Source organism: Equus przewalskii, chromosome 2, assembly GCF_037783145.1.
Source record: "Equus przewalskii isolate Varuska chromosome 2, EquPr2, whole genome shotgun sequence".
Taxonomy (NCBI): Eukaryota; Metazoa; Chordata; class Mammalia; order Perissodactyla; family Equidae; genus Equus; species Equus przewalskii.
In genome coordinates this window covers 42,936,978-42,955,422 of record NC_091832.1, presented here as the reverse complement: position 1 = coordinate 42,955,422, position 18,445 = coordinate 42,936,978, and the positions used below count along the sequence as shown (strand labels likewise).

The 18,445-nt window shown below is 39.4% G+C and overlaps 1 protein-coding gene across 29 annotated transcripts in view; it reads left to right on the top strand.

The window, feature by feature from the left end:
* Nucleotides 1-18,445, top strand: part of PER3 (period circadian regulator 3) — a 59,096-nt gene that overhangs the window by 36,174 nt on the left and 4,477 nt on the right. For 11 of the 29 annotated variants that reach the window (XR_011537602.1, XM_070611008.1, XM_070611004.1 and 8 more), the window contains 3 exons: nt 4,755-5,000; nt 5,338-6,035; nt 7,405-7,516. The exons of 1 other annotated variant lie outside the window; for it this stretch is intronic. Coding sequence is in view for 26 of the 28 variants with exons in the window: in XM_070611008.1 (XP_070467109.1) it covers nt 4,755-5,000; nt 5,338-6,035; nt 7,405-7,516 (1,056 nt within the window). In the remaining 2 variants the exon portion in view is untranslated. The remainder of the gene's footprint in view (nt 1-4,754; nt 5,001-5,337; nt 6,036-7,404; nt 7,517-18,445) is intronic. 17 more of the 29 variants (XR_011537603.1, XM_070611009.1, XM_070611006.1 and 14 more) reach the window with 3 other exon arrangements.

Sequence of the window (18,445 nt, the reverse complement as noted above, 5' to 3'; positions counted from 1 at the left end):
TGAATAGAAGTTGTAGGAGCAGCTATAGCCTGTGTTTTTCCTGATCTTGGAGGGAAAACATTAATTATGTGAGCTCTAGGTTTTTTAGAGACCCTTTATCAAATTGAGGAAGTTCCTGTCTATTTCTAATTTCCTGAGAATTTTTTTTTAAATCAGAAGTGGACACTGGATTTTGTCAAATCTCTCTGCATCTATTGAGATAATCATAATATTTTTATTTTTAAGTTTCTTTTTCAGTTTGAGTTACAGTTGACTTTTAAGTGTTAAAATATGTTTGCATTCCTGGGATAAACCCCACTTGGTCATAATGTATTATCCTTTTTTTTTAAAGATTGGCACCTGAGCTGGCAACTGTTACCAATCTTTTTTTTTTCCTGCTTTATCGCCCCAAACTCCTCCCCTCCCCCCCGTACATGTTTGTCTATCTTAGTTGCAGATCCTTCTAGTTGTGGCATGTGGGACGCCACCTCAACACTGCCTGACAGACAGTACCATGTCTACACCCAGGATCCGAACCGGTGAGACCCTGGGCCGCTGCAGCAGAGCGCACAAACTTAACCACTCGGCCGTGGGGCTGGCCCCTCTATTATCCTTTTTATATATTGAATTCATTTTGCTAAAATTTTCGTAAGAATTTCTAGATCTGTGTTTATGAGGACTATGGTGTCTAGCTTTGTCTCTTCTTATAATGACTTGGTCTGGTTTTGGTATCAGGATAACCCTGGCCTCATAGCATGAATTGGGAAGTGTTTTCGCCTCTTCAATTTTCTAGAAGAGTTTATGTAAGGTTGGTATTATTTCCTCCTTAAATATTTGCTCAGACTCACTGGTGAAGCTATCTGGGCTTAGAGTTTTCTTGGTGAAGTTTTTAGTTACAAATTCAATTTCTTCAATAGATACAGGGCTGGTCAGGCTTTCTACTTCTTGTTGAGTGAACTTTGTTAGTTTGTGTCTTTCAAAGGATTGGTCTGTTTTGTCCAAGTTGTCAAATATATTGGAATAAAGTTCGTAACATTCCCTTATTCTTTTGATATCTGTAGGATCTTTAGTGATATTCCCTCTGTCACTTCTGAAATTGGTAACTGTGTCTTCTCTTTTTTTCCTGATAGTCTGGCTAAAGTTTGATCAATTTTATTGTTCTTTTCAAAGAACTAGCTTATGATTTCATTGATTTTCTCTACTTACTGTTTTTCTGTTTTCTACTTCACTAATGTCTACTCTGATCTTTATTATTTCCTTTCTTCTGCTTACTTTTGTTTTATCTTGCTCGTCTTTTTCCAGTTTCTTAAGATGGAAGCTGAAGCCATTGATTTCAGACATTTTTCTTTCCTAATGGATTTTAATATAAATTTTCCTTTTACCCTTAGCTGCATCCCACACTTTTTTATACACTGTGTTTCCTTTTCATTGTGTTCAAACACTGCCTAATATGCCTTTTGATGTCTTCTTTGAAATCATTTATTTTATCAAATATCTATATATATGTTATCATATATTGTTTAATTATCACATATTTGGGGATTTTCCAAATCTATTTATGTTATTGATTTCTAATTTAATCCCATTGTGGTCAGAGAAAATTAAAAAATTCTTTTATATTTACTGACACTTGTTTTATGGTCTGTGATATGGTCTATCTTAAATGTTCTGTATGCACTTGAAAAAAATGTGTTCTGCTGCTATTGGGTTGAATGTTCCAGCAGTGTAAATTAGGTCAGGTTGATTGGTAGTCTGTTCAGGTCGTCTCTATCTTGCTAATTTGCTGAGCGCTTGTTCTACCTCAAAAGGAGTGTTGAGTCTCTGACCATACTTGTGGGTTTGTCTGGTTTTCCTTGCAGTTCTCTGGGTTTTTGCTTCATGTGTTTTGAAGCTCTATTTTGTGCATAAATGATTAGGATTGTTATGTTCTCTTGATGAATTTCCCTTTTATCATTTTGAAATGACCTTCTTTATCCCTTTTGTATTCTTTGCTCTAAAATATACTTTGTTTTATATTAATATTTTCTCTCCAGTTTTTTTTGGATTAGTGTTAGCAGGTTATATCTTTTTCCACCTTTTACTTTTAGCCTATGTATGTCTTTATATTTAGAGCGGGCTCTATTTTATGGTTGCTTTAGAGTTTAAGGTGTGGATATTTAGTTTTTCATAGTCTATGTTCTAGAGATATTATACCACTTCACGTGAGGTATAAAAACCTTACAATACCGTCTTGCATTAACCCCCCTGAACTTTGTAGGTTGGCGTATATTGTACTTCTGTGTATAAGTCCCATGCTATGTTGTTATTTTTCTCAGTTAAGTAGTTATCTTTTAAAGAGATTTAAATATTTATCCATGTAGTTATCTCTGCCAGGGCTTTTCATTCCTGTCTGTAGATCCACCTGGTATCATTCTCCTTCTGCCTGCAGGAGTTCCTTTCCCACCTCTTGTAGTATGGGTCTAACTGGTGATGAATTCTTTCAATTTTTGTGTGTCTGAAAATGTCTTCATGTCACTTTTATGTTTTAAAGATATTTTAGCAGAGCGTGGAATTCTAGGTTGACGGTTTTATCTGTCAGTGCTTTAAGGATGTGCTCCACTGTCTTCTCGTTTGCATCATTTCTGACAGGAAGTCTCCTGTCCTCCTTCATGTTCGTGAGCAGGTCTCTGGATGCTGGTAAGATTTTCTCGCCATCACTGATGTGAACAGTTTAATGATGACGTGCCGAGGTGTGGTGTCCATGTTTCTTGTGCTTGGAGTTCCCTGTGCTTCTTGGATTTATAGGTTTATAGTCTCCATCAAATCAGAAAATTTTCTTCCCGTTTTTTTCTCTCTTTTCTGTCTCTCCTTTTTCTGGGACTCCAGTTACATGTATACAGCTTGCTTGAACAGTCCACTGCTGGTCTGTTTGTTTGTTTTTCTCTAAGTTTCATTTTGGATAGTCTCTATTGCTGTGTCTCAAAGTTCACTAATATTTTCTCTTGCGATATCTAACCTGTTGTTATTTCCATTCAGTGTATGTTCCATCTCACATATTGTAGTTTTCACTTCCAGAAGTTCTTTTGGGTCTTTTTTGTTTTTTTACATCTTCCGTGTAATGTAACCTTCCCTCTAGCTATATGGAATACAATGTAATAACTGTTATTGTCCCTGTCTGCTAATTCTGCCATCTCTGCCAGCCCTGGGTTGGTTTTTCTTGGTTAATTTTTCTCCTTATTGTGGGTTGTATTCTCTTGCTTCCTTGCATGCCTAGTCATTTTTGATTGGATGCCAGATGTTGTGAATGGTGCTGAATGTTTTTGTGTTCCCAGAGATAATTGTTGAGCTTTGTTCTGAGACACAGTTAAGTTACATGGAATCTGATGGACCGTCTCAGACTTTGCTTTTAAAATTTTGGGGGGCAGGGCCAGAGCAGTGTGTAGTGTAGGCCTAATTATTCTCTGTAACTGAGGCAGCATCCTTCCAAGTACTCTGCCCAGTGCCCCATGAACTAGGAGATTTTCTAGTCTGGCTGATAGGAACAAGCACTCTTCTCTACCTGTGGGAGCTTTGGTGTTGTTCCCTCGAATCCGTTCTGGTGGTGGGGACCCTCTGGGGGTTCTCTGCAGCTCCCTGGGTCCTCTGTTTCTGCAGCTTCTCTCCAGCACTTGTCCCTGATGCTGGGGACCCTCCAGGGGTTCTCTGCAGCTCCCTGGGTCCTCTGTTTCTGCAGCTTCTCTCCAGCACTTGTCCCTGATGCTGGGGACCCTCCGGGGGTTCTCTGCAGCTCCCCGGGTCCTCTGTCTGTGCAGCTCCTCTCCAGCACTCGTCCCTGACACTGGGGACCCTCTGGGGTTTCTCTGCAGCTCCCTGGGTCGTCTGTCTGTGCAGCTCCTCTCCAGCACTCATCCCTGAAGACTGGCCGCCTGGGTCTCCCCAGACTCTTGGCTCTGTCTTCTCTCAGGGGGCTCACCAGGCTCCACCTGGTTTCCCCACCTCACTCTGTGGAAACTCCCTCAAAGCTGGAGCTGGGCAGTTCCAGGGCTCACTTCATTTGTCTGACCCTCAGGAGTCACTCTCCTTCATTACCTGATGTTCAGTGTCTTGAAACTTGTTTCCTATGTTTTGTCCATCTTTTAGTTGTTTCAGGCAGGAAGGTAAATCTCGTGCCTTTTCCTGCGTCTTGGCCAGAGTCAGAAGTCCCACGTGTGCTGTGCTGCTTTAGCCACGTCCGAGCCCACTTCTGAGGTGGAGGGGGGCCCACCCACCACACGCCCTGGTGCTGCACCGCGGGGCAGGGGTGGAGTGCATGGTGGGGAAGCCCCCGTGACCACCATAAAGTCTCTCGTACTCGGAAGAAGTAATTTTTTAGGGCTAGCGATACGTAGTGTGGTGCTCTCTCGTGCCTCTGGGCAGCGCAGCTGCAGCTCCCGCTCAAGCCCACGATCACGAGGGTGAACAACTGACACACTTACAACCATCTGTACCCAGACAGCCGTTGTGTTGTTCACTGTCAGCACAGTGTGCAGTAAGTTACAAGACATTCAACATGTTGTGATAAAATAGGCTTTGTGTGAGATGGTTTTGCCCAGCTGCGGGCTACTGTCAGGGTTCTGAGCGTGTGTAAAGCAGGCGAGGCTGAGCTACAACGTTCAGTAGATTAGGTGTTTTAAGGGCATTTTCAACTTGCGATGTTTTCAGTTTATGATGGGTTTGTCAGGACATAACCCCATCATCAGGGAGAAAGACCTGTAATTGGTAGGAATTAAAATTAGATCTGCGTTTTTCCACCTCAGCAGAATTGACTCCGGCAGAGGATGCCCCCCAAGCGCTTGAGCCCTGGACCCTAAGCACCCACCCGGCTCCACTCACCTCGGAGGAACGTAGGCACGGGGGGCTCACACAGGCAGTCCTGTCAGCCCACACACAGAAAGAAGAGCAGAACTATGTTGATAAGTTCCGGGAAAAGATGCTGTCCTCACCCTACAGCTCCTATCTTCAGCAAGAAAGTGGAAGCAAAGCTCAATATTCACATGTTCAAGGTAGTTAAATTTTTAAAATATATTCCACTTATCTACATCACCACCAATTTTATAAATCTTACGTAAGTACTGGGGGAGAGAGAGAGTGAAGAATAGGAGTTTGACTTGTTAGAAACTGATGGAGAGAGGCTGAAATAAGTATCTTACAGCAACAGCTTTTATGCAGGATCTCATTCGTCTTTTTAGAGCTACTTTTTGCCATCCCTGTAGTAGACGTGGTTGCTGTTGGCAAGTGTTTATTCGTTTGTAATCTACTTACAATAAGGTGTAAATGGCGTCTTCCTCTTCTTTTGGGGGCTTGGTTTTCCATAATGTGCCTCCCTCTGTGTCCTGTCAGGAGATTCGACTTCCAGGCAGACCCGGTCAGCCGGTTGCCGGAAGGGGAAGCACAAGTGGAAGAAGCTGCCTGTGCCGTCAGACGGCAGAAGCTCCAAGGACACCTTCTGTCCCCACTGCAGAGGAGAGGTCCAGAACGTTCAGCCCCACTGCCCCGCCCCTGCCTTGCCTCCTCCCGCCACCGGCCTGTCCTTCCCAGCTGCAGTGATGGTTCCCGGCCAGGCCCCTTATCTCATACCAGCTTTCCCCCTCCCAGCCGTGAGCCCTCTGGGAAGAGAACACACAGCATCGGGTGCTGCACTGGAGTGTCTCCCTAAGCCGCTTCTGTCCAGCAGCTCGCAGTCTGTTCCAGCTCTCCCTTCTCCTCACTTAGACACTTTCTTGACCATTTTCCTGCATGACCCCCCTATGTGTCCTCTGTTGTCACCATCATTCTCCCCATATCCACTTTTGGGAGCAACAGGCTTTTCTGAAATACCATCCTCAGTATCAGCAATGGCTCCAAACCTGGAACCACCGTCTTCAGTCGTCAGCCAAAGGAGAGATGAGGAGAAATGGGAGACACAGAGTGAAGAGCACCCATTCCTTAGCTCAAGGAGCAGCTCCCCACTGCAGCTAGACTTACTGCAGGAAGCCCTGTCCAGATCCTGGGAGTTTTCAGACCCGACGAGAAGGGATGTTTGCCCAGAAGCTGAGTATGTAAGTGATGCTGTCTTTCAACACACGAGTGAGAAAGCAAATGTAGGTCCTCTGACTGAAATTAGGGCCCTTTCCCTGGGCTCCACACTGATGGTCTAGGTGGACGGTCCGCATTCCAGCTGTGGCTGAGACTAAGCGTTGTTCTGCAGAAACGTGCGGTCTGTCTGCAGTCTATTCATTTAGGAAGCAGAGGGAAGGAATCTGCTATGTTCTAGTTTCTTAGATACTTTGTGAGGTTTTTCCCAAAGTGCTATCTTCAAATTTTCTGTGTGAATTGGGCTTTCCCCCCTTTAAAATTTGATATCTAGGTATTAAACGTAACATGTTTGTTGCCTATAAAATATATTTTCTTACAACTGAGGGTATAGTCTGGTAAGACAGGAATAAACCATACTGACAAGATGTGAATTTAGCAATTTTACTTTTTCAGATGTGGTTGTAGGACAACAGATGTGTATGGAGGGGAGAGGAGCCATTTGTTGTCATTTATCAGTAAAGCAGGCAGTTTCTGGTTTCACGCTTACACATGTCATTTTCAAAAATGAAAATTTGGGGGTCACTTGTCTTTAAGTTTTTACCCCTTTACCTAAAAAGACATTTTCAGATTTGTTTATCAGGTTAAACTTTGGAATATGATGTCCTATATTTAGCTATAGGATCCAAGACAGTGAATATTTACGCAAAGTTTTTCTTCCATCTTCCCTTCAAGGTATAATACCCTTTTTAATAGATGTTCAAAATCTGATGATCCAAATCAAGAAAATATGCTCAATTTTGAAAGCCTGATGTTCGTGCACTTGCTAGAAATGTAATGCAAGGCAGTGGGTCCCAGTGAGCAAAGCCTGGGCCATGCAGTGAGACATGGGTTCAAGTCCCACCCTGTCACCTGGTGGGGAGTGGCGTAGCCAACTCATTAACCCTTCTTTCCTTTGCTTCCTTATTTGAGAAGTGGAAAGATTGATACTTCATCCTCATTCTGAGGTTAAACGGAGTAGTATTTGTGTAGTCCTCCTCTCCAGGCAAGATGAGCTCCAGGAGCAGGAGCTCTTTCTGTTCACTGTTATCTTCCTAGTGTTTGGAACAGTGCTCAGAACATATGGAATGTTCTAGATATGTTTTCTGAATGACAAAAAAATAATAATAATAAAACGCATACCTGTGTGGTGCCCAGAACGTAGTGGGTGCTCAAAAAACTGTAATATCTTTGACGTTATAAAATGGACTCATTCCTGGGGACAGGCTGAAAATGTTTTACTTCTCAGTTTTACATGTACATTTTTCTGTTTAACATGTAAAGTTGAAATCTGCCAGTTGTTTTGTAATATGGTGCTTGAGATGTTAAAATCTTCTCTTGTGTCCTTCCTTCTAGCAGAGTGTTACAGGCAGCAGTGGGAATAGCAACAGTCATTTTATGGCCGGTGAGCTGTCCATGGTGTTACTCCGCCAGGAGTCTCCGTCTGGAACTGGTTCTGCAGCATCAGGTAGTGGACCAAAAGAACCAGTTCTTCAGATTCTGCTGCCAGGAGATCAAAGTGTAATGGGCTGTCTGGTTTGGGCACTGAGGTGGGAGTAAAGTGTATTTTTTTTCTTTTTGCCTTTTGTAACTTTTATTGGGATATATTTACATATAGTAAAATTCACCAAATTTAGGTGTGAAAAACAAGAATTCTGACAAATGTCTATTGGTGTGACCACCACCACAATCACCACGTGGAACATTTCCATTACCCATAAAAGCTCTCCTGTGACCCTTTGCAGTCAGTCCCCTGCCCTGATCCTCCAGCTCCTGGCAGCCCCTGACTTGCTTTCTGTCACTAGATTTGTTTCTTCTGTAAAGTCATATAAATGGGATCTCGGGTGTGCGGTCTTTTGTGTCGGGAGTCTTTCCGTCAGCGTAGAGCTGTAGAGATCCCTCCGTGCTGTGTGTGTCAGTATTTCCTTTATTGCTGAGTAGAATTACACTGTGTGGATAGCCATTCACCACTTGATGGTTATTCATGGTTTCCGGTTTGAGGCTATTTGCATAATGATGCTGTGAACATGTGAGTCTTTTTGTAGACAAGTGTTTTCTTCTCTCTTGGGTAAATCCCTAGGAATGAAATTACTAGGTGATGTGGTAAGTGTATGGTTAACTTTATAAGAAACTGCCAGACTGTTTTCCAAAGTGGCTGGCCTGTTTTGCATTCCTATCAGCAACATATGAGAGCTCCAATTTGCAGCACGTCCTGGCCAACACTGGGCATTGGCCACCATTTAAATTTTAGCCGTTCCAGTGGGTGTGTCGTGATACTTCATTGTGGTTTTAATTTGCATTTGCCTGTTGACTAATGGTGGTGAGTATCTTTTAATGTACTTATTTGCCATCATGTGTGTGCAAATCTCTTGCCCATTTTTGGGGGAAGGAGAGTTGTTAGTTTCTTATTGAATAGTAAGAGTTCTGTATATATTCTGGATACAAGTTCTTTATCAGATACTTGTTTTGCAAAAATCTCTTCCCTGTATGTGGCTTGCCTTTTCATTTTATTATCTTTTATTCTTATGTTGATTTTGAAGAACAAGTGTTTTTAAATTTTTTTGTATTTGAGTTCATAATAGTTTACATCATTGTGAAATTTCTGTTGTGCGTTATTTCTTGTCTGTCACCACATAGGTGCTCCCCTTCACCCCCTGTGCCCACACGCCACTCCCCTTTCCCTGTTAACGACTGAACTATTTTCTTTGTCCATGTGTTTGTTTATGTTCCACATATGAGTGAAATCATATGGTGTTTGTCTTTCTCTGTCTTGGCTTATTTTGCTTAGCATAATTCCCTCCAGGTCCATTCACGTTGTTGCAAATGGGATGATTTTGTCTTTTTTATCCCTGAGTAATATTCCATTATATATATATACCACATCTTCTTTATCCAATCATCAGTCAGTGGGCACTTGGATTGTTTCCATGTCTTCGCTATTGTGACTAGTGCTGCAGTGGACATAGGGGTACATGTGTTACTTTAGATTGTTGATTTCAAGTTGTTTGGGTAGATACCCAGTAATAGGATAGCTGGGTCATATGTTAGTTCTCTTTTTAGTTTTTTGAGGAATCTCCATACTGTTTTCCATAGTAACTGCACCAGTTTGCACTCCCACCAGCAGTGTATGAGGGTTCCCTTTTCTCCACACCCTCCCCAACATTTGTTATTTTTAGTCTTATATATATATATAGTGATTATAGCCATTTTAACAGGCGTAAAGTGGTATCTTAGTGGAGTTTTGATTTGCATTTCCCTGATGATTAGTGATGTTAAACATCTTTTCATGTGTTTATTGGCTACCTCTATATCTTCTTTGGAAAAATGTCTGTTCATATCCTCTCCCCATTTTTTGATCAGGCTGTTTGGTTTTTTGTTGTTCAGTTGTGGGAGTTCCTTATATATTATGGAGATGAACGCCTTATCGGATATATGATTTGCAAATATTTTATCCCAATTGTTGGGTTGTCTTTTTGTTTTGGTCCTAGTTCCTTTTGCTTTGCAGAAGCTCTTTAGTCTGATAAACTCCTACTTGTTTATTTTTTCTGTTGTTTCCCTTGTCTGAGAAGACATGATATTCGAAAAGATCCTTTTAAGTTCGATGTCAAAGAGTGTATTACCTATATTATCTTCCAGAAGTTTTATGCTTTCAGGACTTATCTTCAAGTCTTTGATCCATTTTGAGTTTATTTTTGTGTATGGCATGAGATAATGGTCTACTTTCATTCTTTTGCATGTGGCTATCCAGTTTTCCCAACACCATTTATTGAAGAGAGTGTCTTTTCTCCATTGTATGTTCTTGGCACCTTCGTCGAAGATTAGCTGTCTGTAGATGTGTGGTTTTATTTCTGGGCTTTCAGTTCTGTTCCATTGATCCATGCGCCTGTTTTTGTGCCAGTACCATGCCGTTTTGGTCACTATGGCTTTGTAGTACATTTTGAAGTCAGGGATTGTGATACCTCCAACTTTGCTCTTGTTTCTCAGGATTGCTTTAGCAATTCGGGGTCTTTGGTTGCCCCATATGAATTTTAGGATTCTTTGTTCTATTTCCCTGAAGAATGTCATTGGGATTCTGATTGGGATTGCATTGAATCTGTAGATTGCTTTGGGTAGTATGGACATTTAACTGTGTTTATTCTTCTCATCCATGAGCCAGGAATCTCCTTCCATCTCATTATGTCATTATCTATTTCTTTCAATAATGTCTCACAGTTTTCATTGTATAAGTCCTTCACCTCCTTAGTTAAATTTATTCCTAGGTGTTTTATTCTTTTTGTTGTAATTGTAAATGGAACTATATTCTTGAGTTCTCTTTCTGTAAGTTCATTATTAAAGTACAGAAATGCAACTGATTTTTGTAAGTTGATTTTGTACCCCGCAAATTTACTGTAGTTGTTAATTATGTCTAATAGTTTTCTGATGGATTCTTTAGAGTTTTCTGTGTATAAGATCCTGTCACCTGCAAACAGTAAGAGTTTCACTGTTTCACTACCTATTTGGATTCCATTTATTCCTTTCTCTTGCCTAATTGCTCTGACCAAAGCCTTCAGTACTATGTTGAATAAGAATGATGATAGTGGGCATCCTTGTCTTGTTCCTGTTCTCAGAGGGATGGCGCTCAGTTTTTGCCCATTGAGTATGATGTTGGCTGTGGGTTTGTCATATATGGCCTTTATTATGTTGAGGTAATTTCCTTCTATCCCCATTTTGTTAAGAGTTTTTATCATATATGGCTGTTGGATCTCGTCAAGTACTTTCTCTGCATCTATTGAGATGATCATATGGATTTTATTCCTCAATTTGTTGATGTGGTGTATCACGTTGATTGATTTGTGGGTGTTGAACCATCCCTGTGTCCCTGGTATAAATCCCACTTGACCATGATGTATGATCTTTTTGATGTATTGTTGTATTCGAGTTGCCAATATTTTTGTTGAGGATTTTTCCATCTATGTTCATCAGCAATACTGGCCTGTAGTTTTCCTTTTTTGTGTTGTCCTTCTCAGGCTTTGGTATCAGAGTGATGTTGGCCTCATAGAATGTGTTAGGAAGCATTCCATCTTCCCTAATTTTTTGGAATAGCTTGAGAAGGCTAGGTATTAAGTCCTCTCTGAAAGTTTGGTAGAATTCCCCAGGGAAGCCATCTGGTCCTGGGCTTTTTTTCTTGGGGATGCTTTTGATTACTCTTTCAATCTCTTTACTTGTGATTGGTCTATTCAGATTCTCTATTTCTTCTTGATTCAGCTTTGGGAGGTTGTAAGAGTCTAAGAATTTATCCATTTCCTCCACATTGTCCATTTTGTTAGCATATAGTTTTCCATAATATTCTCTTCTGTGGTATGTGTTGTTATTTCTCCTCTTTCATTTCTAATTTTATTTATCTGAGCTTTCTCTCTTTTTTCTTTGTAAGTCTGGCTAGGGATTTGTCAATTTTATTTATTTTCTCAGAAAACTAGCTCTTTGTTTCATTGATCCTTTCTACTGCCTTTTTTGTTTCAATAGTATTTATTTCTGCTCTGATTTTTATTATTTCTCTCCTTCTCCTGACTTTGGGCTTTGTTTGTTCTTCTTTTTCTAATTCAGTTAGGTGTAGTTTGAGATTGCTTATTTGGGATTTGTCTTGTTTGTTAAGCTGAGCCTGTATTGCAATGAATTTCCCTCTTAATACAGCTTTTGCTGCATCCCATATGAATTGGTATGGTGTGTTTTCATTTTCATTTGTCTCCAGATATTTTTTGATTTTTCCTTTAATTTCTTCTGTGCTCCATTTCTTGTTCAATAGCATGTTGTTTAGTCTCCACATCTTTGTCCCTTTTTCAGCTTTTTTCTTGTAATTAATTCCTAGCTTTATAGTGTTGTGATCGGAAAAGATGCTTGTTGTTATTTCAATCTTCTTCAATTTATCGAGGCTTGCCTTGTTTCCCAACATGTGGTCTATCCTTGAGAATGTTGCAGGTGCACTTGAGAAGAATGTGTATTGTGCTGTTTTTGGATGGAGTGTTCTATATATGTCTATTAAGTCCAATTAGTCTACCTTTTCATTTAATTCTACTGTTTCCTTGTTGATTTTCTGTCTGGATGATCTATCTATTGATGTGAGTGGGGTGTTGAGGTCCCCTACTATTATTGTGTTATTATTAAAATCTTCTTTTAGATTTGTTAATAGTTGGTTTATGTACTTTGGTGCTCCTTTGTTGGGTGCATAGATATTTACAAGTCTTATTTCTTCTTGATGGAATGTCTCTTTGATCATCATATACTGCCCCTCTTTGTCTCTCTCTACCTGTCTTATCTTGAAGTCTACTTTGTCTGATGTAAGTATTGAAACACCTGCTTTCTTTTGTTTGCCATTAGCTTGGAGTATCGTCTTCCATCCCTTCCCTCTGAGCGTGTAAGTTTGTTGTTGGAGCTGAGATGTGTTTCCTGGAGGCAGCATATTGTTGGATCTTGTTCTTTAATCCATCTCGGCTCTCTGTGTCTTTTTATTGGAGAATTCAACCCATTTACGTTTAGGGTGATTATTGATATGTGAGGGCTTAATGCTGCCATTTTATCACTCAGTTTCCTTTGTTTCTCAAACTGTGTATTTTGGTCTACCAGTTGAGTTATGTAGTTTTTATGTTATGTTTCTTTGTTTTCTCCTTATTTATTATTTGTGTCTCTGTTCTGCTTTTTTGTTTAGTGGTTACTATGAGGTTTGTATTCAAAATCTCATGGATAAGATAGTCCCTTTTCTGATGGCCTCTAATTTCCTTAGACTAAACTGATTCAGTCCCTTTCCTCTTCCCCTCCTAAGTTGTTTTTCTCACATCTTATTCCATCTTGTGTTATGAGTTTGTGGTTAAAATGACAAGATCATCTTTGTTTTTGGTGTTTCCTTCCCTTTGTCTTTAATGCTATACTTGAGTATTTGCTATCCTGCTCTGATTCTGTCTACCTATTTATCTCCTTACTCCATGCTTTGTAACCCCTTTCTCCCTCTTTTTTTTTTTTTTTTAGGTATCAGGGCCTTCTTGAGAATTTCTTGTAGGGGTGCATCTCGTGGCTACGAACTCCCTTAGCTTATGCTTGTCTGGTAAAGTTTTTATTTCTCCATCATATCTGAAGGATATTTTCGCTGGATAGAGTATTCTTGGCTGAAAGTTTTTGTCCTTCAAAGATTTGAAGGTCATTCCTGTCTCTCCTAGCCTGTAAGGTTTCTGCAGAGAAATCCACTGAAAGCCTGATAGGGGTTCCTTTGTAGGTTATTTTCTTCTGCCTTGCTGCCCTTAGTATTCCTTCTTTGTCATTCAGTTTTGCCAGTTTCACTACTATATGCCTTGCACTAGGTCTTTTTACATTGACATATTTAGGAGATCTGATAACCTCTTCCACATGGATTTCCATCTCCTTCCATAGGTTTGGGAAGTTCTCTGCTGTTATTTTTTTGAACAAGCTTTCTGCTCCATTCTCCTTCTCTTCTCCTTCTGCAGTACCTATAATTCTTATGTTGCATTTCCTAATTGAGTCGGATATTTCTTGGAGACTTTCTTCATTTCTTTTTAGTCTTAGTTCTATCTCCTCCTCTATCTGGAGCATTTCAACATGTCTATCTTCGATTGTGCTGATATGCTCCTCTATGATGTCTGCTCGAGCATTCAGGGAATCCATATCTTGTTTTATTTCTTCCATTGTGTCTTTCATCTCTAATATTTCTGATTGATTCTTATTTTTTCAATCTCTTGTGAAGTAGCTCCTGAACTCATTCAATTGTTTCTCTACATTCTCTTTTAACTCATTGAGTTTTTTGATGATAGCTATTTTGAATTGTTTGTCATTTACATTACATATTTCTGTGTCCTCAGGACTGAGTTCTGGGTACTTGTCATTTTCTCTCTGGTCTGGAAATGTCATGTAATGTTTGATACTGCTGTGGGGAGTGGCTCTGTTTTTTGCATCCTGATGTTATTTGGCTGCAGTTACCGCCTATTGCCACTGGGTGGGGGTCAAGAGCTGCATATTCTGAGCCCTCTGCCTTCAGCTGAGATCCCAGGTGCTGGAGCTACTGGGTGTGTTGGGGGGAGGGATGCTTTCTCCTGCGTGCTCTCAGGGTTTTCTAGTTCTGCCCTCGCTCTCTGCTCTCCTGGGGTGTTGGCTTGATAAGGTCAACCCCTGCCCCTCTAGGCTGCAAGGGCCCACCGGGGATCCTTGATGTTCCCACAAATGAATGTTTCCCTCCCAAATTCCTTCCCTCACGGATCCTCCCGCGGTCCCAGATTGCAGTCTTTAGGGGAGGGAGCAAAATTTTCTCTTACCCCGTTCCACCTCTTCTGAGGGGCCCCAGCCTCTCTGCCCTCTGTTATAATATGGCTGCATGGGTCCCTCCAATGTTTTTTGTGTTGTGTTTGGATGTCCTCTGTTGGAGTATGAATGTCCTTTTCGTTGTATGTTGGAGGGGAGAGATTATTGGGGAAGCTCACTCCACCATGATGCTGACATCACTCCAAATATTTTTTAATTTTGATGTTCAATTTATTGACTTTTTTCTTTTATAGGTTGTACTCTTGTGTCCTTTTTAAGAAATCTTTGTCAAACCAGAAGTCACTAAGATAGTCTTCTGTTTTCTCTTGGAAGTTTTATAGGTTTAGTTTTTATAGCTAGTTCTGTGACCCATTTTTAGTTAATTTTTATATATAGTGTAAGATGAGGGTTGATGTACTTTCTTTGCATATGGATATCCAATTGTTCCTGCCCCATTGTGTGGAAAAGATTAATCTTTGCCCCACTGAATTACCTCGGCACCTTCGTTGAAAATAAATAGGCATATATGTTTGGGTCTGTTTGTAGACTCTCTTTTCTGTTCTCTTTATGACTAGCTTTAGGGTAACACCACAATCCTTTGAGTACTGTAGCTTTCAAGAAAGTCTTGCAATCTGGTGGGTTAGGTGTTCCAGCTTTATTCTTCTTTTCAAAATAGTTTTGGATATTGTAGGTCCTTTGTGCACACAAATTGTAGAATCAGTTTTTTAGCTTCTACGAAACAGCCCGCTGGGGTTTTGGTTGACTTTGTGTTGAATCTGCAGCCCATGTGGAAGGAATCACCCTGCTGACAGTATTGAGTCTTCTGGCCCATGAGTGTGATATATTTCTCTCTTTATGTAGCTCTTTAATTTTTCTCAGCAATGTTTTGCAGTTTTCAATGTATAGGTCTTACACATATTTTGCAAAATTTATCCCTAAGGATTTCATATTTTTTGATGCTGCTATAAATGGCAATTTCCAATTGTTTGTCGCTAGCCTATAAAAATCAAATAGAATTTTGTATTTTGGAATTGTATTGTGCAATCTTGCTAAACTCATTCTTAGTTTTAGTAAATCTTGTAGATTCTTTTGGACGTTTCTACATAGACAATCTTGTTGTCTCGCAAATATAGTTTTACTCCCTCCTTTATGATCTGTATGCCTTGATTTATTTGTCTTGCCTTATTGGACTGCCTGGGCCTCCCAGTGCTGTGCTGAACAAACATTCTTGCCTTGCTCTCAGTCTTGGGGGAAAGCAGCTACAATTTCACCGTTAAGTAGGACGTTAAATGTAGTTTTTCTCAAATGCCCTTTATCAATAAGATTGAGGAAGTTCCTTTCTACAGTTTTTTCTGCATCTTTTTCTGAGATGCTTTTTCTGCATCTACTGAGATAATCATATAGTTTTTCCCCTTTTTTTGTTAATATGGTGAATTACATTAATTAACTTTGAGATGTTAAGTTAACCTTGTACTTGGTCATACTGTATTATCCTTTTTATGTATTACTGGATTCTATGTCCTAATATTTCATTAAGGATTATTGCACCTATTAGAAGAAATATGGATCTATTGTTTTCTTGTATTGTCTTTGTCTGGTTTTGGTATTCGGGTAATGCTAGCCTTAAAAAATGAATTGAGAACTGTTCCCTCTTCGTCTGTTTTCTTGAAGAGTTTATATTAAATTGATATTGTATCTTCCTTATATGTTGGTAGAATTCACCAGTGAAGTTATCTGGGCCTGAAGTTTTCTTTGAAGGCAGGTTTTTAACAACAAATGTAGGTAACTCAGGTGATCTGTTACTTGTTGAGTGATCTTCACTAATTTGTATCTTTCAAGGAGTTTGTCCGTTTCATCTAAGTTGTCAAATTTATTGGCATATTTATATATTCCCTTATCCTTTTAATGTCTTATAATTTATAGAATTTATAAGAATTTATGGAGTAATCTTCTTACTGATATTAATAATCTTTTTCTGATCATTCTGGCTGCATGTTTGCAAATTTTATTAACTTTTCAAAGAAGCAACTTTTGATTTTGTTGGGGCTTTTTCCTTTTTTTAATTTTATCAACTCTAATCTTTGTTATTTCCTTTCTTCTCTTTGCTTTCCTTTGTTCTTTTTCTAATTTCTTAAGGTGGAAGCTTAGACCATTAATTGGAGACCATTTTCTTCCCTCCTAATGTAAGCATTCGATGCTTTTGAGTTTCCCGTTAAGCATTGCTTCAGCTGCATCCCTCAGAGTTTGATATGAGGTTATTTTCATTCAGTCCAAAAGACTTTCTAATTTCCCTGTTTTCTTCTTTGACCATGTGTTATTAGAAACATATTAATTTCCTAATATTTGGGGATTTTTTTTCAGATATTTTATTGGTTTCTAAGTTAATTGAAGTCAGAGAACATCCTTTGTATTTTTTTTAATTTGCTGAGACTTGTTTAATGCTCTGGAATTTGTCTATTTGATGTTTCATGTGTGCTCACAAAGCATGTGTGTGTGCAGCTGTTGAGCGGTGTCTTCTGTAATGTAAGTTAGATCAAGTTGGCTGATAATGTTGATCCAGCCTTCTACATACTAACTGATTTTCTGTCTACTTGTTTTATCAGTCATTAAGACAGGGCTGTTAAAATGTCCAACTAAAACTGTGAATTTGTCTGTTTTTTTGCAGTCTAGTCAGTTTTTGTTTCATGTATTTTGAAGCTCTTTTATTTAGATGCACACACATTTAAGATTATGTCCTTGTGATGAATCAACCCCTTTGTTATGAAATGTACCTTGCTTTGAAATCTACTTTGATATCAGCTTTATTTTGATTAGTGTTTACATGGCATTTTTTTCCATCTTTTTATTTTTAACTTATATGTGTTTATATTTAAAGCTGATTTCTCGTAACCACGTATAGCTTGATATTGCTTTTTTATCCATATAACTATCTGCCTTTTAACTGGAGTACTTAGACCATTTACGTTTAATCTGATTATTGATATGGTCAGGTTTAAGTTGAATCTTCTGTCTTGCTACTTGCTTTATGTTTGTGTTATCTGCTCTTTCTCTTTTTTTCCTCCCCTCCTCCTTTTGGGTTAATTGCGTATTTTAACAGTTCTATTTTCTCTCCATTATTGGCTTCTCAGCTATACCTTTTTTTTTTTTTTTTGTCATTGCTCTAAGATTAACAAATGCATCTTTTACTTTCATGGTTTACCTTCAAATATTATACCTCTTATATCACTTTATGTCTAAGAACCTTAAAACAGAGTATTTCATTTCACCCTCTTCTGTGCTATTTTCGTCATACATTTTACTTCTATGTATATTGTAAACCCCAGAATAAAGTTGTTATTATTTTGCCTAAAACAGTCAATTACCTTTTAAAGAGATTTTTTTTAAGGAGGAGAAATTTCCTTTATGTTTACCCATATACTTACTTGTTTAAAATATCAGGTACTTTTTTTTTTTTAATCATTCCAAAGTCAATAAGGAGGATCTAGACGGGTCAGATGCAAGACAAGAAAAGAATAGACCATAAGGTCTATAGCAGCCATCAAGGGCTGGGCCTTCAAGTAGGGGCATGACTTCTCTGCTGTAACAGGAGGAGGGTGAGGAGAGAGTGCAGATGCGAGTAAGTCTATCTTTGGTATCAGGAGAGTGAATTTCCTTTCTAATGGCTTCTGCTTTTTTCTTATAAAATGGGTGAGAGTGAGAGAGAAAATAGAGAAATCAAAAATAGTCATTGCTGAGGGGAGACTAGTGTGCTGATCTGGGCACTGTAGCAGGATGATCAGGCTTTTTGATGGTCCTTTGTTGAGGATGAGTTACTGTAGAACCAATGTACCATGTTATGTGTGACTTTCTCCGTGTCTTTAGCTGCTTGGGTTTGATAAGAACAGAATTGATTATTGGCTTTATCAGAGTTGATATTTTGATCGTGATGAAAAGTCAGAGGGTGAAAGAAGTCTAAGGTAGTGCAAAGAGTGTTAATCGAGTGATGGACTTTGGGCTCTAAGCTGAATGGCTAGGGCACTGTTCCACACTTGTGGCTGGAACAATTGAATAAGCAAACGAGAAGGTGAGGCTGAGATGTTGGTGACTTTGGAGATGGAGTAGTTCTGGGTGATGATAA